The sequence below is a fragment of the Typopeltis vanoorti genome, chromosome 6 (genome assembly GCF_054136105.1).
Source record: "Typopeltis vanoorti isolate ZY-2024b chromosome 6, IOZ_Tvanoo_1.0, whole genome shotgun sequence".
In the NCBI taxonomy this organism is placed as follows: Eukaryota; Metazoa; Arthropoda; class Arachnida; order Uropygi; family Thelyphonidae; genus Typopeltis; species Typopeltis vanoorti.
Genome location: NC_143554.1, coordinates 79754694 through 79779551, shown reverse-complemented (window position 1 = coordinate 79779551; position 24858 = coordinate 79754694). Strand labels below are relative to the sequence as shown.

Sequence of the window (24858 nt, the reverse complement as noted above, 5' to 3'; positions counted from 1 at the left end):
ACCACAACAGTTGAACACATTGGACGTGTTGAGGCTCAAGGGGTCCTGTATTTGTAATTGGTTGAATGCCAATCACTGATAGTCGAATCTTCGATAATGACTTCCTTCAACTACCACAGTGTCAACGAGATTAGAATTTTAATGTGAGATCAGAAAGAGGCCTCATCTTACTGTGGGAAATGATTTTTGAAATCACTTCAATGTGTGCTTGATAACCTCTACAAAAGAATAATTGGTTTCTTGAAGGTGGTATTTAATTAAGATATTTGCAAGGTGAATCGCGGATAATGTTAAATGTAACTTTATAATGCTCCACACGCTATGTTATCTCTTTATTTTTCTTTGCACTGTCTTTGATTTACTGGGAAATCGAGTTGTTGCTCAAACTTAGGACTCCGCGTTACAAAATTATTTTCTACCGATCCAATAACCCAGTACGTAGTTTGGCTAATACAATCCATTCCTTCTACTTGCTTGACAAATCCATTTTTATTCACTAATTGGTATTACTTTTCATCCGCCCAACTACTAACTGTAGAAATTCCAAATTCGCCCAAATGAAGAATATTTATTCATATGTTTGAAAGTAGCTCATCCGACCACTTCCGTGTGATTCTATGGGAAGCTTTCGGTATTGCGATCACACTATGATGTAAATAAACAGTTTAATTAAAAAGTAAGCAATTAAAACACGACAGATTTCGTAAGTTGTCAGACTTGCATCACTAGGGGTACTAATACAAATAATATTTTACACAACAAAATGACAACCTATTAATTACACATACACTAGCAATAATTGTCCACACATCCCTATTATTTGAAGTTATGGAACATTCCAGGTTTGTTAATAATATAAAACCGGTGCACAGATAGTAGGAAGCAGTGTTTCATCGTAGCGGTTGAAAACAGGTGGTATGGCAACACCACTTGAACGTAGTGTCTTCTAGGAAATGTCATCGTGGGCTCTCACATTGGTGGCATATCCATACGTACCATTGCCGCTCAACTGGAGCATCCAAAATCGACGGTTGGCGACGTGATCAACAAATGAAGATGTTCTGGCATCACTAGTGCAGAGAAAAAATACAGGACGGCGGCCGAAAATGACTGACAGGGACAGTAGGGTATTAAAGCTGGTGGCAGGCAAGTTCCAGAGCTTCAGTACTTTTTCAGTACTTGGTTTCCACTGAAGGGCAGAGGCACACAAGACTAACATCACGACAACGAACAAGGTGACTCGTCTGGCCTCGTGCAAACATTGTGTGAAAAATTGATCAGGAGAAATCGGTACTCTGGAGCAAAGAATCAAGGTTCACCTGATTCTGGTCTGATGGCAGGGTGCGGAGGCAGCCAGGTGAACGATTGTTATCACAAGTGTTGTACCCACAGTAAAGTTTGGTGGTGAAGGAAGAGTGATGGTGTGGAGTACATTCAGCTGGTTTGGAGTGGGACCACTGGTCGTTGTCAGTGGTTCGATGGAGGCAGCTCGGTACCTTGATATTCCGGATAATCAGGTGCTGCGTACACTGTGGACTTTTTATGGAACTAACCCGTGTTACTATCAAGGCGACAATGCACTACACCATAAAGCTACAGCTGTTATGGAATGGTATGAATAGATGGGTGTTAAACGACTGCTATGTCTTGCGCGGAGTCCTGACCTCAACCCCATCGAACACTTGTGGGTCGAATTGGAACGGCGATTGAGGTCCAGAGCAGCACGTCCTCGATCTGTCGCTGAACTCAGTGCTGTTTTAATGCTAACTGTTGCCTGCCACATCTTGGTGGAAAGCCTCCCTCAAAGGGCGCAAGAGGTAATTAAAGTCAAAGGTGTATTTACCCGATATTAGGGTTCGCCTGCTGGTATCAATTGTAAATGCTAAAGTGTTCGGACAATTATTGGTAGATAGTGTATTGTATGTTATTACTTCAGAGCTGCTACATACAAATGAGAAACCAGAATGAACACATTAAATTCATTACTGTATGCGGATTGGAACACTGATAGTTGTTGCTATTCTGTTCTGTTCCAACACGTATACAGTAATGAATCATCTCTAGCGCGAGTCAGATGATAGAGATCACCGTCTTTCTGACTACTGCTACGGATATGTCGATGGCCGCTTTCGCTCCAGCTAGCATCCATCTTTCTTCTTTGAAAACATGAGTAGTAGTGATTAAGCATTCTTTTACAGTTTTACTGAAATCAACTCGATCTGCTTCTCCTATCTCGTATTTCATCTATCATCTGGGACAGCCTTCCACAAAGTGTTTTATAACAGCCACTTCCAGCTTTCGAAGAAATTGTTAGTAAGTTCGGTCTTTTGCACCTTTCACCTCACGCTACATTAAAGTGTTACAGGACATCTCTACTGTATGCAATTGAGATACCCCAAAATTGAATTACTTATGATTATCATTAACTGATGGCAAAGATGGCAGGCCTGTTGTCATCTTAGTGTTGATAAATTATTATTATTACTACGTGACACCTCCAGGGAGTCCAAAGACTCATCGAGGGAGAGCACCTACTCTACCTCTCCATCTCCACTCAATCCGCCAACTACAGTGAACCTCATCTACAACGACGACATCTACTACTCACCGCTAGTATTTTCACAGAGAATTGCAGACATCCATGCCCACGGCGTGATTCGAACCCTCAGTCTTTTGGCTGGAGAGCGGATAGGCTAAACACTCGGCCAACCAGGCTGGTTGAAGGTATTGCACAAAAATATGTTTGTATGTCAGTCTGTTTTAGTAATGTAATAGTATTTCAATTGTAGTGCTTGAAGTAATTGATAAAAATGATGAGGCATTTTAGGATGACAGTTGATAGGAAAATTATAATGTGTAACCTGTATTTCGTTGTTACTAACATCGTAATTATTTTTTATACATGATGATTTCTTAGAAAATTTAATGTTGATGAACCACATCTGTAGTACAGTTGTAAATTCCTTATACTACAAGGCGAACAACAAAGCTAAAATTTGATTAGTCATGAATTGGTATGAAAAGCAAACCATTGCATCAGTTCACATTTACAAAAAAAGAAAACATTCAATCTCCGGGAACTAGCAGGTGAGCACTTTTATTTCTTTCAACAAGATAGGCAGAGATACGTTCTATTGATGACAGATGAAGTAAGTATTGTCAATCATATTTGAATCTTCACCAAAATTATATTGAGCTTATTTTTTTTTTCCATGGATGATTTGAAGCGATAATTTGCACCTACACACATAGATTATATATCAGTAAAGTGCATTAGGTTTCTTCATTTGGTGATTTAGTTTCGTGTACATGTAAGGAACCTCCTGGCTTTAAATACTAATGATGAATTTATTTTTGAATTTAAATTACTGGTATTGTATATTTTATTATGCATTACATATAATTGACTGCCTGATGCTGCAAATGACAAAATAAATAATAATAATAAAAACTTTCGCGAATTTGTATTAAATTTATAAGGTTTAAAGGTCTTCTCGTTACTCTGTCTTTCAGACAAAAAAAAATGGAAATAAAATGGGCCTTGGGAATTACAGATTACGTTGTTATAAGCTTAACCTTAGCAATCTCTGTTGCTATTGGAATCGCTGCCAGAATCAGAAGAATAAAGCAAAATACATCGGACCTTTTATTAGGTGGAAGAAGCGGCATTTTTCCTATATCAGCCTCCATCATGGCGACTATGATGTCCGGAACAACAGTGATTGGTGTTCCTGGAGAAGTGTACAGATTTGGCACTGAAACTTTACTGCTGATGTGTACGGCCCAGATTGGAATAGCATTAGGAGTTTTTCTTATTTTACCAATATGGTACAGAGCTATCACGCATACGATTAATGAGGTAAGAAATTAATTATAATTTAGGTGATTTACCCATTTTAATCCATCTTAATTTGCACCACTGTCTGTGTGCTGGAATGAGAAATTCAGGGTAACACAACTGAATTACAAGAACCGCTAATTATAATTCTACAAAGACAAAGTACGCGAAAGGCATAAACGTTATATACTTTGTTCTATATTCAACAATGCAGTTCCTTACGTTTGTCATCTGCATTTAATTTCTATTAATGAATCAAATATCTCAAATAGCATGTACGTGGGTGGTCTGACACGCTATCGGCCTCGACCACAGATGGTAAAACTATCGGCCAGATTTTTTTTCTACGTTGATACATGTGTCATAAGTATCCATGTGAAATTGCAAGTCATTCTATCAAATAGTTTACTTTTATGCAGCTGTCTGAACAAAAGTGTTGTCTGTATCCCTTGAAATGGATAAAATTAAGAAATGGTCTGCGAGTTTAAACGTGGCCGTACCAACCTTGAAGATGATCCCCGTGAAGAACGTCCAAAAAGGGTAATGACACCAGAAATCATTGATCAAGTGCACAATATGGTATGTATTGGATGACCAGTGAGTCAAAGTTCCTGAAATTGCTGAGACTATAGGCATTTCAAAAGAATGTGTAGGATATATTCTGCATGAAGAATTGCAAATGAAAAAGCTTTGCGCAAAATGGGTGCCATGATTGCTCAAAGCAGATCAAAAACACACTCGGATGAAAATCTCTGAACAGTGCTTGGAGTGTTTTAACAAGAATAAAACTGATTTTTTGCGTCGATTTATTACTATGGATGAGACTTGGATTCGCCATTACACGGCAGTCAAAACAGTGGAGAGAAGCCGAATGTTTAGCACCAAAGAAGACAAAGTCGATTCCATCAGCAGGAAAGGTCATAGCATCGGTGGTTTGGGATGCTAAAGGCATTTGGTTTATTAATAATCTTGAAAAGGGTAAAACAATAACCGGGGAATATTATTCCGATCTTGTAACCAGATTAAACGAAAAAAATTCGTGAGAGAAGACCCAGTCTGCAAAAGAAAAAAAAATCATCTTTCATCAGGACAATGCAGTAGTAGGGATGGCACTTTGAAGAAGATCATGATAAGGATTCGTGAAGCCATGAGTATGGGATGTTTGGAATTTCTCTGGGGGGGGGGAATACATCTGTCTGTGATGTCAAATGTCGTGTGTTTGGTTCTAGTGTGGAATTGTGGGTAATTGTTAGAGTATGGAATTCTGGTTACTGATAAAATCAGTGACGTTATTGTGTGATTAGATAAGTGATCGTGATCATGAGTATGGAATGCTTGGAATTTCGTTGAGGATTTGTTAGTCATATCACGTTAAGTCTTTTGGTTCGCGTATGGACTTGTGGGGGGGGGGATGGTTAGAGATAAGATAGAGTATAGAATCCTTGGAATTTCCCTGGATGACACATCCATAAATGACGTCACGTTGTGTGATGTTTAGAGGATGGAATGTTTGGAATTTCCCTTTGAGGACCATCCGTCATTGATAGCACGTTGCGTTTTTGGTTCTTGCATGGAATTATGGGTAATGGTCACCTGGAATTCTGGGATGTGGCGGATTTGTCAGTGACATGAGATGAGTTTTTTGTTTGCATGTGGCATTATAGGTAATGATTAGAAATTGGAATTTTGGGAGGATATTTGGTCAAGTGTTAGGGTCATTGGCTCGAGTGTGGAACTATGGGAAAATATTTGTCGATAGATAGCAGTACACATTTTCTAAAATAATTAACTACTGGATATCAGTGGTGTCCCCCCCCCACAAACTTTTTTTGTTTCTTGTTCACATTTTCTAAAATAATTAATTACTCGAATCTGTTTTTCTGCTTCTATGTGATATTTAAGATCATAAAACCCTCAGTACTTTTTCATTAAATGATAAATTTATTAAAAATTCTAAGCAGAATAAATATTCTTTAATATGGAGAACACGTTAACGTACTTAGTTTGTTCATTTAAGTTTACAAATACACATTTATATGACTGAAATATTATTTACAAGTATATTCACAATGAAAAATTCAAACATGTAATAACCTAGAAATATTAAACAAGATTTGTTTCTCTTGATAGTTTCCTGAAGAAAGAAAAATTCCAAATGTTTTGGGTTGGTTCATTTTTTTTTACTTTACGGGTGAGTTCTACTTTAACTCTCAGCTTCTTCACAACTCATAGTGAAAACTTTACTTCCACCATCTTCTGTATCATCGACCATTAGTTACCTATTTGGCATTTGAGAATATAACAGTCTCTGAGCTCCAATTTATAGTCTACTCTTCTTTGCGAGTAGGTGAGGATATCATAGCACTTCCTTCATGACTTTTCCCATGTGCTCCTGGGTAAACACATCACAATGTACATATCTTCTAAAATAATAATCAGTTTCTATCTTTTTAGAGCTATGTGTAGAGTTTTGTCTCTTGCTATTTTCCTGAAGAAAGAAAGAAAATTTCAGACTTTTGTAGCTCACTCATTATTTTAACTTTACCAAACACACGACACCACAACACGATCTGACAGCTGCACTAGATGAACGATTGCAGTAACTGAAAAGGCACTCGGCTCGATTGTTATTCCATTTTTATTGTCATAGGACAAAGCTTATCTCTGTGCCTTGAATGGTTTTCTATATTATTTATCCTTATGTTAAATATTTTTTCCAACACAAATAAAGTAATTATTTATTATTGTTTCAACCGAACATTGGGTCTGATACTATATTTTTCATATTAAAATCTTCTGCATTAAAAATTCTGGCTATTAATTTAACATCCCACTCCTTTGCTTCTGAGCTACTGCTTTGGTTTTTTTTCTAAAACGTTGACACAGTTTCTTGAAATATTTGAAGTTGGCATGAACAAATAAGACTAATAATTCACTGAGTGGATTTTCAAAAAAGTCTCTGATTAGTTTGTGGCAAGAAATTTCACAAGATTTGTCTGCAAACTCGCAAATTTCTTTTGGTTTTTCCATTCTGATCTGTTGGATACATCTAATGTAGTAACAAAATTGTCACTATTTAATTCATTTTGTACTTTATCCATTTAAAAACCCACAATTACGTTATTTGCTAGCTCTGTATTTTTTGTTCTACTTGTAGAATAGTAGAGTCGTAAAGTTTAGAAATAAGTTTCGAATTACAGCCACATGATTTTAAACTTTTATAATGTATAACTGTGTGAAAAGAAAATGTACCTTCTCTTTATATTTGAAAATTCCATCGATAGTTACTAATATTACTTCTTCAAACAGCGTTTTTGATGTAAGACCAAGTGAATAGTTCTGTCACTCATATATCCGAAATTGTGGGATGAAAAAAACTATGGAGGGTGATGGGGTAGTCGAGAGGGTGATGGCAGTCTTCCATACAATGACCCCCCCTCACCCCCTTTCTCTTCCAGAAGATGTCGGCTCAGTCAAGGGGGGAAGATATGCGACCTCTGTTTTCAGATGTCTGTTAGTAATGTCACCCAAACTGATAACCACAGAGGTTATCAGTTTGAGATGTGACCATCAAAATCAGTGGCCAACTGTTGATGGATCGTCAGAATTTGTTAATTCCATATCTACTTCAGATACAATTAAAATGGGTAAATATTTATTTTTCTTTACAATTTTTTTTAATTGTCGGCCATGATCTATATTGTTTTCAAGAAATATGGTAACCCAACTTTCAGACACTTGTTAAGTTTAATGTGTTAATTTATTTTGCATTCATAACCAAACAGAAATTATGAGTGCAAATTATCAAGTCGTAGTGCCATCTATCACACTACAGTGAAATTAACAGAAGAGGATAGCGGTGACTTTACTTCCAATCCTTGTTTATCTCATTTCCTTTTAGTCAATACTTACTAATGCAAAAGATAAATATGGCAGTTCAAAAGGAAAAAGGCGTCTATTTTTGAAGTCGCAGCGAATTCACACGCACACAGTTTTTTTTTTCTTCCTAAGTTATTCTGGTTAGAATTTGTAATAAAGTTAACATTTAATGAGTTCACTGAAATTCGTTCTTTCAGGCCACAGATCACCCTGTGCGTTGTGCTGTACTGTTTTGTGTATCCCGTAAAGTAAAAAAAAAAAAAAAAAAAAAAAAAAAAAGCGAACCTATAACCCTTTGAAATTTTTCTTTCTTGAGGAAATAAGCCAAAAAGAGAAATCTTCTGAAATATTTCTAGGTAATTACATGTTTGAATTTTTCATTGGGAATATACTTGTAAATAATATTTCAGTGAAATAAATGTGTATTTATAAACTTAAATGAACAAACTAAGGTCGTTGATGTGTTCTCTATATTTAAGAATATTTATTCTGCTTAGAATTTGTAATAAAGTGAACATTTAATTAGAAAAGAACTGAAGGTTTTAAGATCTCAAACATGACCTAGAAGCAGTAAAACTAAGATTCCAGTAATTATTTTAGAAAATGTGAACATGAAAGAAAAAAAAAGAAGTGTGTGTAAATTGAAAGCCAAATGGCTATTTTTCTGGCATCCTTAATAATAATTAAGGGGATACAAATCCCTTGGTGTTCAACTGCCAGCAAGCAAAACTCTAAGGTCGAGAACTACGAATCTGAGTTTCATATATACCGAAAAAACTATCGGCGAATCCAAGTGTAAATGACCACACACACACACACACACACACACACACACACATATATATATGTATATGTGTGTGTGTATATATATATATATATATATATATATATACACACACATATACATATGAAACTCATAGATTCGCAGTTCTCGATCTTAGAGTTTTGCTTACTGGCAGTTGAACACCAAGGGATTTGTATTCCCTTAATTGATGTGTGTGTGTTTGGCGGGACACCACTGATATCCAGTAGTTAATTATTTTAGAAAATGTCTAACTATAACCTATTGACAAGAAAAACGTGAAAGAAAAAAACGTGTGTGTTTGAACTGCAAATTGAAGTAAGACAACATATATTTTTTGAAGTCAGTGAATTCACACACAGTTTATTTATATTTTGCTGAGTTATTCTGCTTAGAATTTGTAATAAAGTTAACATTTAATTAGAAAAAAGTAATGAACTTTAAGATCTTAAAATATCAGATAAATCATAATATTCGGATGAGTTATGTATATGAGAAAAGAAGTGTGTTTGAGGTGGGTGAGGGGGGGACATCGATATCCAGTAGTTAATTATTTTAGAAAATGTCTACTACAATCTATTGACAAATATTTTCCAATGATGCCAACACTTGACCAAATATCCTCCCAGAATTCCAATCTCTAATCATTACCCATAATGCCACACGTGAACAAAAAATCTGACCTCACATCACTGAGAAAACTCAGAATTCCAAGCTGTGACCATTACCCATAATTCCATGCAAAAACCAAAGTCACAACTTGGCGTCAATGAGAGATGTTCACCCCCCCTCCCCCAGAGAAATTCCAAACATTCCATACTCTAAACATCACCCAGAATTGTACTAAAACCAGGGCCGGCCTTCTCTATAAAGGGACCAGAGTGCAAGAAACCTTTTCGGGCGCTAAAATATTTTTCAAAGGTAAAAATTAAAGGATTCGAAATAAACGTATTGTAAAACCCTTTTACCTGCAAATGATTTTGGCACAGGAAAACAAAAAAAAACACATTCGAAATATAACAGATTAACATAACGTTTACTGAACACAAAACGAAAGTATTAAATAATTAAAATAAATAAATATTTAACACAAACAAAAGTAACCTGGCTCACCAACTAGCGCACAAAAACTATTTACAAATAATTATTGTTTAAAGTAATAAAAAAAATTATTTAAGCACATAAAAAAATAAATAAGTTGACTATTTAGAGGTCTAGTTTTACTAACACATGTATTGCTTAATATGTATTTATTTAAATATGCGATTTTTTATTGGTATATCATTAATCATTTCCGAAAAATTACAATTTTTGGCAATTTACTTTTCGATGCTTAATATATCAAGTGCATTTAAGCGTTCTTCGCACATACTTGACCGAAGATAATTCTTTATCAATTTTAATTTGCTAAAAGAATGCTCTGCACTTTCTATAGTAACTGGTAACGTAGAGAAACGTTTTAATATACAGTTTGCACATTTGGAAATAGTTCATTATAACTATTATTTAATATATATCGCAATATGTCTTGCGCGTTATTTACATTTTTTTGGTTCAAAATCAATTCTCGTAACAAATCAATTTCCTGGATGAAGTCTTCATTTACATCTTTACTATAATATTTTACAAAATCCCTTCAGCGGTTTTCTAGTTAATTTTTCTAATGTTTTTATATCAGTGATTAATTTAAAATAAGAAATAACATTGGGTATATTTTTAAATCTCTCATCTATTTGTACAATAACAGCAGCAATCACAACGTTGAAAAAGTGACATCTAAGTTCCTCCACCGGGTTTAATGAAACTTCATCCTCTGCTAGTTCGGAAAATAATCTTTTTCGAATTATTTTTTCAGGGAAGTCTTCGGAAATATTCAACTTTCTTGCTATCATTTTTGTGTCATCTAAAAATGTGTTAAATCTTGATGTTAAATTTTGGATTTCATTTTTAATTTTATTCACTAAATTAAAAGCAGAGTCAAGAACAATTGTTTTTGCTTGAAATAGTTTGTTGATACTATTAATTTTTGACAATATTGTAAACCACACCGATAAGCTTAAAATAAATGGCATTTCTTGTAATGAATATAGTAGACTTTTAGCTTCGGATACTGCTGTGTTATCGTTAATTGCACCAATAAATTCTTCTAAGGCATAAGTTTGATCAAACTGTGTATACACTGCTTTGACGGCGTCTACTTAGCTTCCCATCGAGTATCACATAATGGTTTAAGGGTAATATTTAAATGCTTTGTATAATTTCCCACCTTTTTGTAGATGTAGAAAATACGCAGTATAAATTGCAATATTTCAAAAATGTTTTTACACTATATACTATTGGAAGCATCATCACAAATTATCAAATTAAAAGAATGTGATAAGCAAGATACATAAATTGCATGAGGGTTTAAACTAATTATTCTAGATTATACGCCTTTATATGTTCCCTTCATATTGCTGTCGTATATGCTTGCTCTCTACAATTCTTAATATCTAAATCAAGCTCACCTATTCTTTTTTAAAAGCGAATTTGCTAGTTCTTCACCAGTCACATCAGTTACTTCAATAAATCATATAAATGACTCAGAATTAATTTTTTGTCTACAAAATTTACATATCTAATATTATTGAAGTTTGTTCCTTGTGAGAAATATCAGTAGTACAATCCATTTGGATTCTGTAATATATGGCTGCTTTTATATCGTCTTTAATTTTATTAAGGACTTCATTATCTAATGCAGCAATAATTTCCTCTTGAAACTTATGCGCCAAATGATGCACAATTCTTGTTTTCGTATTTTTAATTCTGTTTACATGATCGATTAGCACAGGATCGTATTTACTTAATAATTCTATTAAACCTATTGTTTCATGGGATCCTCGAAATGACAGATTATTACTTGCTAAAAATAGAATTACATCTACAATTCTTTTGGAATAGTAATTTTAGACGTTCCGTTTCTTTATTTATATTAATTTGATTTGTTCTATCAATAGTCGAATATAAATGAAGCCTTTTTAATAATTCTTGTCAAGCAATAAAAGAATTAAAGTGACCAACAGAAAGCTCATGATCTCGAATTACAGATGGCAGTTTTCTCCATTTATTAAACTCATATATAAATCGTGTTGATCTTCTTTTGGAAAATAATACACAACAAAAGCAAAATACTGAGTCTTGAGCTTTTGAGTAAACTAACCAGCTGCGAAGCTGAGTTTCACAATTTGGCATTTTTTTTTAAATAGTACGATGTAGAAAATGATCTACCTTCAACATTCTTAACGAATGCGTCTTGATCTTGTTTAGGTCCGGTTTTAACACAAAACAATCTAAATTTATCAGTTATAATATTTGGCCACAAACCTGGATCATTTACATTCACTTGATCACCATTGTTATTATTGTTTTCTTCGTTATTTGCTGTATCCAAAACGTTTGTATAATCAGACGCGTCTTTTTCGACGAATTCCACAGTTTCTACATTTTCGTTGAAAAGTTGTGTAGCTTGTTTGGAGTTTTCTTCTTCAGTTGAAGTTTGAATCGCAACTGTTGAAGTCTTAGCAATTTCGTTGTCAGATTTATTTTGTAGCCATGAAAACAAATCTACTTCTGACTTTTTGAAATTTTACTTTTGTTCTTTTTCTTTTCTGCTGATTTCCTTTTTTGACATCCAGAGGGATACTTTCTTGGCAAGGACATATGGGGTAGGCTTTGCCTGTCGAATAAGTAAATAATATTAAATATTTTTATCCCATGAATTAACGAAAAGTTAAATATGTGCATAATTTTTACAATATTACAAAATTTTAGAAACACTCAAGGAATGTGTTTATTTTTTTCGTTTTGTTCACTTCAGTACATCAATTTCACCCTTATCTATCACTATTAACTGAGTTGAAATTAAAGTAGTTGAGATCTAAACACGTGCAGACAACACTTCATAATCCTGAATATTGATAATACATTTCACATAACCTTAAAAATAACTTACCGTATTTACTGGAATATAACTGGTCCTCGCGTATAACTCGCGCCCCTGATTTTACTTTGTGAAAAAAAAATAAATTGAAAAGTTTCGCGTAACCTCGCACAAAAAAAAAAAAAGTTTAATCACGTTCACCTCATGGCAATAGTGACTCGCTTCCCGTGGCAAACCACGCGCCCTCCATACTAGCCAATACATCTCCAGACACAAGTAAAAGCAAGTCGTTTTATTATATCACTGAAAGGCACAAACATTTGCAGTCTGTGTAATATATTTCTCAACAAATAGTGCAATTAGAGACAGCTGGGATAAAAATGGTACTAACATGAATCGCATGTCCCCCCCCCCTCCAAAAAAAAAAAACTATGCTATTTAGCTGCAAACAAAACCATATGCTGCACTGGCAAACAATAAAAACTAGATGTGTGGGAGTCTGTCCCCCCAGCTCAAATGCAGAGCAACAATAAAAATCAACAGAAAGTGTTAAAATTCGTTTACGTGTTAAAGCTAGGAAATATATAGCGAATATTGTTATGGCACTTTCAGATATTGAATTTGGTTGAAGAGAATTAGCATTTCAATTCAAAAACTGTCTGCTGACTTTTATCTTTGACTCGCGCGATCTTTTGTTAATAGCGCACCAATCATATGCACATATCTTTACTGGCCTAGTACCATGGCTGTCTGTTCATTAGTCATTCTTGAAGGATTGTTCATTAAGTATCTCATGTCTTGTAAATTACTGCTAATTTTTGCTTGAAATAATGGGAAAGCAGATGGTGCTATTTGGGTTAGGATGCACATAAGGAAACTGCTCTCTAGGCAGGAAATAGCAATTGCAATATATGCGGGGATTTTACGAAAAAAACTGAAAACTTTAGTTTCCGAAAATCAATGTAAAGGAAATTTGCTTTTATACCTAATAAGTTAAACATATTAATTGACAATAAATACTTCCAGTCCATATTTTAATGATTTACGATTTAATAAAATCCAAATAAAAAGTACACTTTAGAAAACGGATACGTTCTTTACGAAACATTAAAAGATATATCAAATGATGGTAAAGGAGTCACGCCACGTCTGGATGCCTGACGGATAATGCAAGAACTGAACTGGACAAAACTTGTACATCAGTATACGCGGAGATATATCGATGGCTTGAAAATAGGATGTTTGTTTCTAATTTTCTTATTACTTATTATTATGAAACAGTTGGTAGAGTTTAATTAATTATTGCATTTTTATTTGGTACAGCTGTACTTAATAAAATTGTAATATATTAAGTTAAAATATGTGTCAGCGGAGATGTTTGAAATGTATTTTTTATTTAATTATTTCTTAAGATGAGCCCTGGGTTGCATGCCTGAAAAAAAGTCATTTGCGTTCCACGTTTGGCAGGCATAGGTTAGGGTTGTCCACCCCTGCTATAGACTAACCATATATAAAGGATATATCTTTTCAGCGGTTTCGATAACGAGCCAAATGATATAAATGTGTAACAGATTAGAAAAAAAACTAATGATGAATCAGGCATTTTAGCCTTTTAGGGTAAAAACGAAATCATGTTTGTTAATTTTTATACTGCATAAACGCATCAAAAGGGTTAAGCAAAAACCCTAATATAATAGAGAAACATAGAGATGTTATTTTCACCAGGAGCCCTAAAATCCTGTCGATGAAATCCCTTTAGTTATAAGCAAAATTAGAAGAAGAAAAAAATAAAATAATATAAAAAATACGTTTCCGCAAATGTGTACCGACTGTGCCCACTCGATCGTGGGGCCCGGGTTCATTGCACCCACTGCAACCCCGAGATGGCCGGCCTTGATTAAAATCATTACCCACAATTCCACACTCAAACCAAAGACAAAATGTGACATCATTGACGGATGTGTCGCCCAGGGAAATTCCAAGGAATCCATACACTTCTGGAACCATCATCCACAATTCCATATGTGAACAATTACCCAGAATTCCATACTCGAACCAAAAGACACAACGTGATATCACAGAGAGAGAGAGAGAGAGAGAGAGAGATGATCGTTATCGTATCTCTAACCATGACCCACAATTCCATATGCGAATAATTCCCCCCCCCCCCGCCCCCAGATTTCCCTACTCGAACCAAAAGACACAATGTGACATCTCAGAGAAAGAGAGATGGGATACTTATCTTATCTCTAAAAATCACCCACAATGTGATACGTGAACAATTACCCACAGTTCCATATTCAAAACAAAAGACACAACGCGACCTCACAGAGAGATGTGTCCCCCCAGGGAAATTCCAAGCATCCCATACTCATTACGTCACTGATCTTATCAAACAATGACGTCACAAATCCTTATTTTATCCCGATCTTGTTCGAAGTGTCTGAGCAATCATGGCGCAAATCCTTATCTTATCTTGACTTGTTCAAAGTGACACCCGTACTACTCAATGCACCTGCTCAAAGGTGTTTTGGCAATGGGAAAATTAAGGGATCTGCACTACGAATTGTTGGAACATCCAGCCTATATTCCCCAGATTTAGTTTACTCTGACTTCTGTCTCTACCAAAAACTAAAACTCTTCCTCGCTGGTCAGCGTTTTTGTTCGAATCAGGAGGTGATTGTAGCTGTAGAGGGGTATTTTGCAGATCTTGTTGAGAACCACTACAGGGACAGGATAATGGTGCTCGAGCATCGTTGGAATAAATGTATTAATCTTAAGAGAGATTATGTTGGAAAAAAAAAATTTGAAATTATAAATTCGTTTTTTCATTGATAGGGCGAGAACTTTTCAGACCACCCATATATTGCAATCTATTATAACTTATTGTCAGAAGGATTGTTTAAATGTCTAACCCTCTATAATTTGGCATATTTTGTTCTCCTCAATAATTCTACGAATTAAAGAAATTTCACATTCGAATATAGTGACATCGCTACTTAATGCATTTTCAGTTCTAAACAAAATTATCTCAAATTGCAATGTTTTCCTCAAGTTTTGAATTATAGAATGCGTTGTGAAGATAAAGGAAGGTTAGATTTCTGTATAATCGACAGCTGTCGATTATACAGAAATATAGAAACTTACAAGAACTACAGAAACTTACAAGAACTTCATTTTTATTTCAGTATGTAGAAAAGAGATTTGGAAGACGCCTTAAACTATTGTCATGTTCTGCTTTTATTTTACAAACGGTAAGTACTGTTTTGAAATGCATGATGAACATTTTCTTTGTTTGATTTGTTTTACTCAAAAAAAGTGTAAAGGTATATTTATTCTTAAGAGAATATAAGTGTAATAAAACCGAACGTTTTCATTAATTTATCGTATTCTTTTTTTTTTGGATCTGTTTGTTATTGATAGAGGTTGGCAACCTATTCTCCGTTACCATGTACCCAATGATGTGTGATTTTATTTAATTCCACGAAACATACGTACAAACAACAGATAAAATCAGTTATATCCTCTGCAGTGGAGAAACATTTGAAAGGGTAAATGCATGTGGTGCACCAGTGTAACTCTTCTGCTATAATGCAAGGGGAACTTTATTTTTTTGCCCTCCACTGAATTGTTTTCGCATCCTAATTTTTGTTTATTTTTTTTTTTTTTGCGCAATCAACCGATATTGTGGCTATGATTGTCTGGTTGCTATGACCACTGTGAAAACAGGCTACTTGGAATTCGGTTCTTCTAAATTGCTTCCTTAGGACCTGGTTCATTGCTTTTTATATCACTTTTTCCAATGAAGTAGATAAACCAGTGGAGGAATAAATTGTCGAAATCGAATGAGAAAGCAGTGAGAAATAGTAGTGTATAAGAATGATACGACCTCTTCGTCATATTCCTCCCATTCACTTTTATTTTGTTGAGCTATTTTGTCTGTGGTATACAAAGGTATTTATTACTTGCACTTTTTCGCTTTTTGCGTGTATTTAATGATGTATATACGAACAAATACATCATTAAATACGCACAAAAAGCGTATTTAATGATGTACAGTATATTGCTATTGTAGCATCATGCATTTTGTTAGGTGGATGAAACGATCTTAGGCTACACATGGTTTTACAGCCTTTGTCTTACAGCTTGAAATTTGGTTCAGTGACTAAACGAAGTACTGCACTGGGTCACTACCTATTTCAAGAATAAATTTATTTTTATAATAAGTCGTGACCGTCTGCAATATTTCACCTAGTCACTGCTATAACTTCCTGATAATGAATAACAGATATTCTATAAATGAAAATAAGAGAATAACTGGGATACATGAATTATTTCAATACTCAAACTTCTTAACTTGACACGCATCAAAGAGATAATTATTAAATATCTAATGGAAAGTTTCAAATATTTAAAAGAAATTGAAAACGAAGTATTAAATTACAAATTAACCATCCGACTTTCTCTACTGAAGGCAATAAATTGCTTCTTCTATTATCAACCAGTTTTTTTCCTTCTGCGAAATACTGAGCATTCCTTTATAAGAAACATAAATGAAATCTATTTAATAATGTTTCATTACATGGGCAACTCCATGCAGTCCGCAGAACATTGAGGGAGATCTAATATACGGACACTATCTATCTTACTTTACATTACCTCATTCACAGTCATAGTATCTACAAAAGACTCTTGAAACCTACAAGGGGCGGAGGAACTGAAACGTTCTGATAAAAACCTGGAACAAAAATTATACTAAAACAACTGATATAACTACAGGAAAGGAAGGATTTTAACACCCTTTAATTCCCATGTTTGATCAAGCTGCAATAATTTCTTCTTTTTCTTTTAGGCTATATAAGAAGAGATGCTTTAATATTATCTTGGTTCTGGGTGTTTATCAGAAGTAGTCAGGCCCTCCTCGTGTACTTCTTATTCACCACTCTCAAGCAAAATATCTAGTCCTCATACCATTAGTAACCACACTCGTGCTCGATTTCGAACATGGCACCTAGTACTCATTCCTACAGGTCTGTTCCGAAAGAATTCCTCTGTATAACTCCAGTTTAAACCTTTCAGTAACTTGTATGTCTCAATCATTTAATTCCATTTCCGCCTACTATCAACCAATTATTGCAACCCAGAAATCTTTAACGTAGCCTCATAAAGTAAGATGCATCCCATGGACTTGCCTCCATCATGGTCGCTCTTTCTGGATCTTCATCTCCTCTTCATCACGAACACACTTAGATGACCTGATCAGTGTACAGTAGTCAATATGGCATCTTATCAAAAAAAACAAAACAGCTGACGCCTTTTATTCCAAAAGATTTATGCAAGTATACTTGAGAAACGGTTGAGAGGAATTGTGGAAGAAAAGCTTGGTGAAGAACAAGCTGGATTCCGGCTAAATATGGGCTGTCAGGATCAGATTTTCACTTTACGACAAATAGTTGGGAATATAAGAAAGATCTGTATTTATGTTTTGTCAATCTAGAAAAGGCATACGACAAGGTGCGAACAGTAAAGCTCTTCAAAACGCTACAGTTATATGCTGTCAATGGGGCATTATATCAAGCAATATTTGAGTTGTAAGTCAGCAGTTAGAATTGACAGAGGTACAGAAGGTGGTTTGAGGTAAAATCAAGTGTATGAGAAGGAAGTGCATTATTTCTGTTATTCATTGTCATTATGGATCACATTATGAAGAAAAGTGGTACTAAATCTGATATTCAAATTTATAATATTAATCTTAGCTCTTTACGTTATGCAAAAGATGTTATACTTTGGAATAAATCCACTGCGTCTGCAAGATTCCCTGACTACATTGGATAACTGTTGAAATAAATTTGGTAAGAAAAAAAATCAGCGATAACAAGAGAGACAAGGAAAATAGGCAGAAACATTGAAAATATCAACTGCATTGTAAAGAGAGAAGCTATGGAACGGAAAACATTTCAGCGATTTAGGCATGAGTTTTTGTGGAGATGGAAAATTAAACTTTAAAGAGACAGTAGAAGCAGGTAAGATGGGATGGTAGCTAAAATTAGTCAAAACACTAAATTTGCTGAATACAAGTTAAAGAAAATGGATAAATTACATCATTAATCATAATCAAATTCCTGATATGCATTCCTAAGTGATGTGCAGGATATGAGAGTTGGGTAAGAAATAAAACATTTGATCAAAGACTGGAGACCTTTGATATGAGAGTTAAGAGAAAGATTAGGGGGGTGAACAGATGGTATCAATGGCAGCATAACATCAGAAATGAGGATATTAGGAAAGAACTTGCCATTGATATTCAGGAATGTGTTAGTAGAGCTAATCTCAAGTGGTTTGGCTATATAAATAGAATGGGAGCAGAGAGATTAGCAAAACAAGTTCTTTGACTGACTAGCAGGAAAAAAACTCCGAGGAAGAAGATATAGATGGATTGATACAATAAAAACTCCCTTAGAAGTTAAAATAAATGTTTCATTGAGAAACTCTCATAATCATCCTGTACACCCCCACTGAGGGTACATATCAGGAATTTGATGATGCTTAATGATGGTATTCATCCATTTAGCTCCCACTCGATTTATCCTTCTGATTCTAAGTATGCACTCTATTACTTGCTTCAGCTCTCCTTTACTACCTCTCATGCACTATCATTATCCAAGCCTTGAAGTTTTTCATGGCATGGCATTACTCCAAACAATCTTCTGCGTTTGTCCTTCTTACTAGTACTATTATTTCTCGTTTGCTGTGAATTTGCATCTCTATTCTCACTTCGTTTTTCTAGACTTCGAACACCAAATCCGTTCAAGTGCAAATCATGCATATTGTATAGGTCCTTACATCGGTCAACGGTTTCGCTGCTCTGGAATGAATTTTGTTTAAACATTTCAGTTAATAACATTTCCTGAAGTATGTAATATCCTTCATAACACGTAATCTTTTTCGAAATTATTTAGTTGCATCCATCCACCACCTTCAAATTGTTCCCCCAAATTACAGAATTTTCCACTAAATTTTCTAGTTTTATAATTCAAATGTAATTTTACTTAATATGTTAAGAAGAAAGAATGAGAATTTCATTTTTATACATTTTCAGATATTGTTTACAGCTGCAAGTCTCTATGCACCAGCAGTAGCTCTTAGCAGCACTACAGGAATACCAAGTTGGGTATCAATAGTGATAGTGGGATTCGTGTGTACAATTTATTGCGCAATTGTAAGTATTTCTACCATTTAAAAACAAACTCGTCAATTTAAATTGTATGCCACTGGTATAAGTTTTAATGCTGTAAACACTACACTTAGGCATATAGAGTTTTAATTATTCAAAAATAAATTGCAACTCACTATTATGACGAGAGAAGACTGCAGGGAGTTGTATTGGCAGGTTCAGATTTATGTAGCTGGTAAAATGGTTCAGGAAAAAAGACTACGTGAAACTGGAATAAACTTATTTAGTTAATAATGTGTAGTCACACTTCTACAGGGTAGCATTATTAAAGGAACGTCAGCGTTAAACGATCCGAAATGACCGGAAACACAAGGAAGGAAATGAAAAATGACCTCGTAACAAAGATATTCACGTGTTTGGAGGACTAAAGGCGCTCTTTGTGATAACTTCAGTTATCAATGGCAAATACGACTGAACGCCATGTCATGATAGGCCACCAGGGATTCTGTAGAACTTGTACCGCGAGCAGAAAGAGTTTATCAAATTGAAACTCAGTTTTATCATTCAACCAAGTGATCGTCTTCCAAACCACATTGTCCTACTCCTTTTGTGATTGTATATCGAAGGACTTCGTTCCTTTTGCTAATCAGGATGGGTCCGTCCTGTGTGTCCAAATTTTGAGTTCCACATCGGCAAGAGGTGGGGTAGACACAAGAAATAGAGAGAATCGTGGAAATCCTTGACTTTTCTCAGAAGGTGGGAAACTTTGTTCAGAAACCTTGCATATTAATCTAATTTATGCTGTTTTAAATTTATGCTCGACAATCCAGTTTGTTCGAATGATGTAAGCAGAGAATGTTGTGATAGGTTCAGTGCTAATACTGAAGAAATCCGCCCTGCGATGGAGGTGTAAGTTGGGAGCCTTCGACGTTTCTGGACTACAGGTTGATATTACTCTGAAGGAATACCGAATAACTTTGCTCCTTTCGTAGAGATAGGCTAGTCGATACATATACATACACACACATATACACATACATATATGTGTGCGTGTGTGTGTATGTATGTGTGCGTGTGTGTGTATGTATGTGTGCGTGTGTGTGTATGTATTTGTATATCAAATATACAAATATTTGATATACAAATATATATATTTGTATATTTGGAGGGAAAATATTTGAGCATAGGAGGGAGACCACAAATAAACGCCTAAGATTCAGAGGAATCCACGTATAACTTAGGAATGTGGGACGTCACCTGTATATCTCAATCCCAGAGCATGGTCGCGATATATCGATGTTTTTGCATTTTTCCACATGGCCACAAACTCTTAACTTTGTATATTTCTTCAAATATATATATATAGATTCTTTAAATGTCCTTCCCCTAATTAGTGTTATACCAGAAAAGGAAGACGTGGCTCTATCCTTCTTGGATACATTAGTAGTTGCAATACAAGCAGATGAATTCCTCACATGTTCAGTAGACGCAGTCTTCAGAACTAGAAATACCATCATAATAAGAATATCCACTTATAATATTCGAATAAGATGGATTTTCGAACAGAATCCATGAAACCCTTCATCCGGAATGTAGATTCAGTATCGTACCTAACATCAGAGGTACAACCGATAAAATGGGACCTCTTCAAAAAAAAAAGAGCATAGAATTAGAACAACATACAAACCTTGGTGGATAAAACGTTTCCCCGTTGCCTAGACAAAAGGATCTTTAGGATCTTCTCTCCTTCCCAGGTGTCTACAGCTAACCCGTCTGTGTTGGAACTCAGTATTTCTGATAGACAAGATGGATTCACCTTCTTCAGAAAAGAAGATTGCAAAATAAAATACTCCGGTATTGAAAACCAGTAAGCGGACTACAAAAACATATCTTGGAGAACGATCAGTTCATCAGATTGAAGTGAAAGAAGTTCTACAAAACCTGGTCAACTATAACAGAACTGATGGCGTGATCTTGCATATAATTTGACACGCCGCTTTATCTTGCTGTCACCATTAATAACAAATTACGAGGAAGACCGCTACTGTGTTGTTTCGGAGGTGATTTCATTCTGTCTTCGCTAATTGTGTTATTAAAATGCCTCTAATAATACTGACTCGAGCTGACGAAATGTCGATTTGAAAATAATTAACTTCAGTCATTTTTATTTTCATTCGTTTAATATACTTATAAATTGCAGAATCTTCAACATGAATTGTTGAGGGTAGATATCTCTGCAGTTCGTCTTGTGTTTGCAACATTTAATTTTGATTCGTTTCAAAGGATATCTTATTAATTATGCTTGACAAATGTTATGCGGTATATGAAAAAAATGAAATAAGTCTTTAAGCTAAGTGAAGAACATCTGATGTGTTTTTAAACAGATAGGATTACTAAAAAGCAAATAAAGATGAAAATATGCATTATAATGGAAGCTTGAATTGCACAGTTTGACAGTGATAACGAATAAAAGTTGTTCAGTAATATTTTTGAAACCTTGTGTGTGTGTGTGTGTGTGTGTGGGGGTGTGTGTGCCGGCCTAGTTGGCCGAGTGGTTAGCGTATCCGCTCTTCAGCCAAGAGGCTGCAAGTTTCAATTCCGCATGGGCATGGATGTTTGTGACACTCTTCCAATATGGACTGGGTCACCATGGGAGTAATAAACCCGAAAACTTCCTGCAATGGTAGAGGCCTTCACCCTGCAGTGGGTAGAAATATAGGTTGTTTATTTACTTTTATTTATTTGTGACTAATATCGTTGTTTATTCTCTTTAGGGCGGAATGAAAGGAGTTGTGTGGACTGACGCGTTTCAAGCCATTATTATGTTTACTGCTGCATTGCTTGTCATATTTAAAGGAGTTGCTGATAACGGAGGTTTCAAAAATGTGTTTGACATTGCATATCAGGGGGAACGAATACGCATGCCAGGGCAAGTATGATATATATTCGGAATAATTAATTGAATATTCTCGAGCATATAACCTTATATGATTACACCACATACAGAATTCTCTCTCGGTTACAATTGTGCGGAGGTGGGAAGATATTTTCTATAAATGTTTCCAAGTTCATATTTCTATATTTCACTTCATCGGTAAGGTTATATGATGAACATTTATTGTACACGCATATATATATATATATATATATATATATATATATAATGTTTGAAAATATTGGAAAAATCCACTAACACTTTGTATTCCTCTAAGGGTAAAGACGAGGCCGTTTATTCATAACTTTTATATCTGGAGGATAGCCAATTTACATCAGTCGCCAATAACAGAGAGCTCGTCCAAGATTATTAGTGATTTTCATTGACATTCTAGGAATAGAGTACTGCAGATACCTGCTGCCATCTCGTTAAACCTAGCGCTAACATAATGTATTATTGCCAATCATGGATTGTCTTGTATATCGAAATTAAAAGCCGAACTTTCCAGGAGAATAACACTGCTTGCAGTGTCAGAATGGTTTGTCTCGGTAACACGTCCAAGAAACGTTTAGAAAAAGTTACCCTAGTCATCATCTAGAATTTAAAATTTATAACCGTCGTTCCTCGGGCTTCGTATTCCTAGGAATACAGAAAAGCAATTTCCTCAGTGCTACACACACACACACACACACACACACACACACACACACACACACACACACACACACCCATGAATACATTACTTTTAGAAATTATTTTTAGAGAATTTACTGAGCTGTACAAATGTCAGGCTGAAGTCACTGAATAAGGTCTATGTTCATATACAATCAAAAATGTAATTGTTTTATTGTTAATGACGTCGACAGTGGTATTTTGATATTAAAAAACATTTCGTTAAGATTTGTACTATTTTCTGCTCTACACACAAATAGAGTAAATGTGATGTAATTAAGTTCTACATATATATATATAGTCAAAACCATGAAATGTGGAAAGGCAACTGGAGTAGATATTCGAACAGAAATGCTTAAGTATCGAAGTATGAACGTTTTGCAGTGGCTTTCTTGTGTAACTCAGAGGGCCTTTTCAGAAGGAGGTATTCCCAATTATTGGAGGAGAGCTCTTATAGTACCCATCTATAAACGAGGGAATGAAATTGAGTATTTCAGAGGAATTTCTCTATTAAGTATTCAAGTAAGACTTATACAAGCATACTTGAAAAGAGGTTGTTGAAGAGAAACTTGGAGACAAAGCAGCAAGTTGCGTTCAGGTCAGATAGAGGTCGTCAATTTCAGATTTTCACTTTAAGAAAAATAGTTGAGAAATCATGGGAATATGACAAAGATCTGTCCTCAAGTTTTGTAGATCTAGAAAAGGAATACGACAAGGTGCCCAGAGAAACGTGTTTCAAAACACTACCATATGAGGGTGAATGGAACATTATATTTATGTTGTTAGTCAGAATTGAAAGAAATACAGGAAGGTAATTTGATGTGAAATCAGGAGTTAGACAAGGATTCCCGTTATCTCCACTCTTATTCATCATCTGTATGGATCACTTTATGAAAGAAAGTTGCATTAGACCTGAGTTTAGAATTGGAGATGTCAAGCTACTCCTTGATTTATGCAGATGATGTTGTTGTACTCCTAAACACATCTAGTGCAAGTCTCCAGGATTCACTAAATTGAATAGTACATGTAACAAATTTGACATGAAAATCAGCGATAAAAAATTATGAAAATAGTCAGGAACATAGAAAACGTCACTGTATTCTAAATGGGGATCCTAAACAAGGAAAATATTTCTACTATTTTGCCACCGTTTTTAGAGAAGATGGAAAGTTAAATTCCGAAGTAGATGATAGAATAAACAAATGTGGTATGCTGGGTAGCCAGCTGAATAAATTCATACGGAGTAAGAGAGAAATTCGAAAACACACCAACCTAGCAGTATACAAAACAGTGTTTAACCCAGTTTAAAATTATGGATCTGGGAGTTAGGTTGGAAGTAAATCACTTGATCAAAGATTAGAGACGCAGATACGAGTGTTCTGAGAAAAAGAAGTGAACCGATAGCATCAATGGCAGAATCATATTTAAAATGAAGATATTGGAAAGGAACGTGACATTATTAGCATTCATGAATGTGTTAGCAGAGCTGATCTAAGGTGGTATGGTCACTCTAATAGAATGGGTGAAGAAAGGTTAGCCAAACAGTTGTTTGATGCCAAGATGGCAGGAAGGAAATCCAGAGGAAGCTGAAAGTCTAGGTAGATTGATTGTCATAAGTGCCTTAGAAGCACGAAATGTT

The 24858-nt window shown here is 35.0% G+C and overlaps 1 protein-coding gene across 1 annotated transcript in view; it reads left to right on the top strand.

The window, feature by feature from the left end:
- Positions 1-3523: 3523 nt before the first annotated feature.
- LOC150105609 (putative sodium-dependent multivitamin transporter) overlaps positions 3524-24858 on the top strand; it is a 40184-nt gene continuing 18849 nt past the window's right edge. The window contains exons 1-4 of the mRNA XM_090393997.1: positions 3524-3859; positions 15627-15692; positions 19538-19657; positions 22387-22541. Of these exons, the coding sequence (XP_090250123.1) occupies positions 3524-3859; positions 15627-15692; positions 19538-19657; positions 22387-22541 (677 nt within the window). The remainder of the gene's footprint in view (positions 3860-15626; positions 15693-19537; positions 19658-22386; positions 22542-24858) is intronic.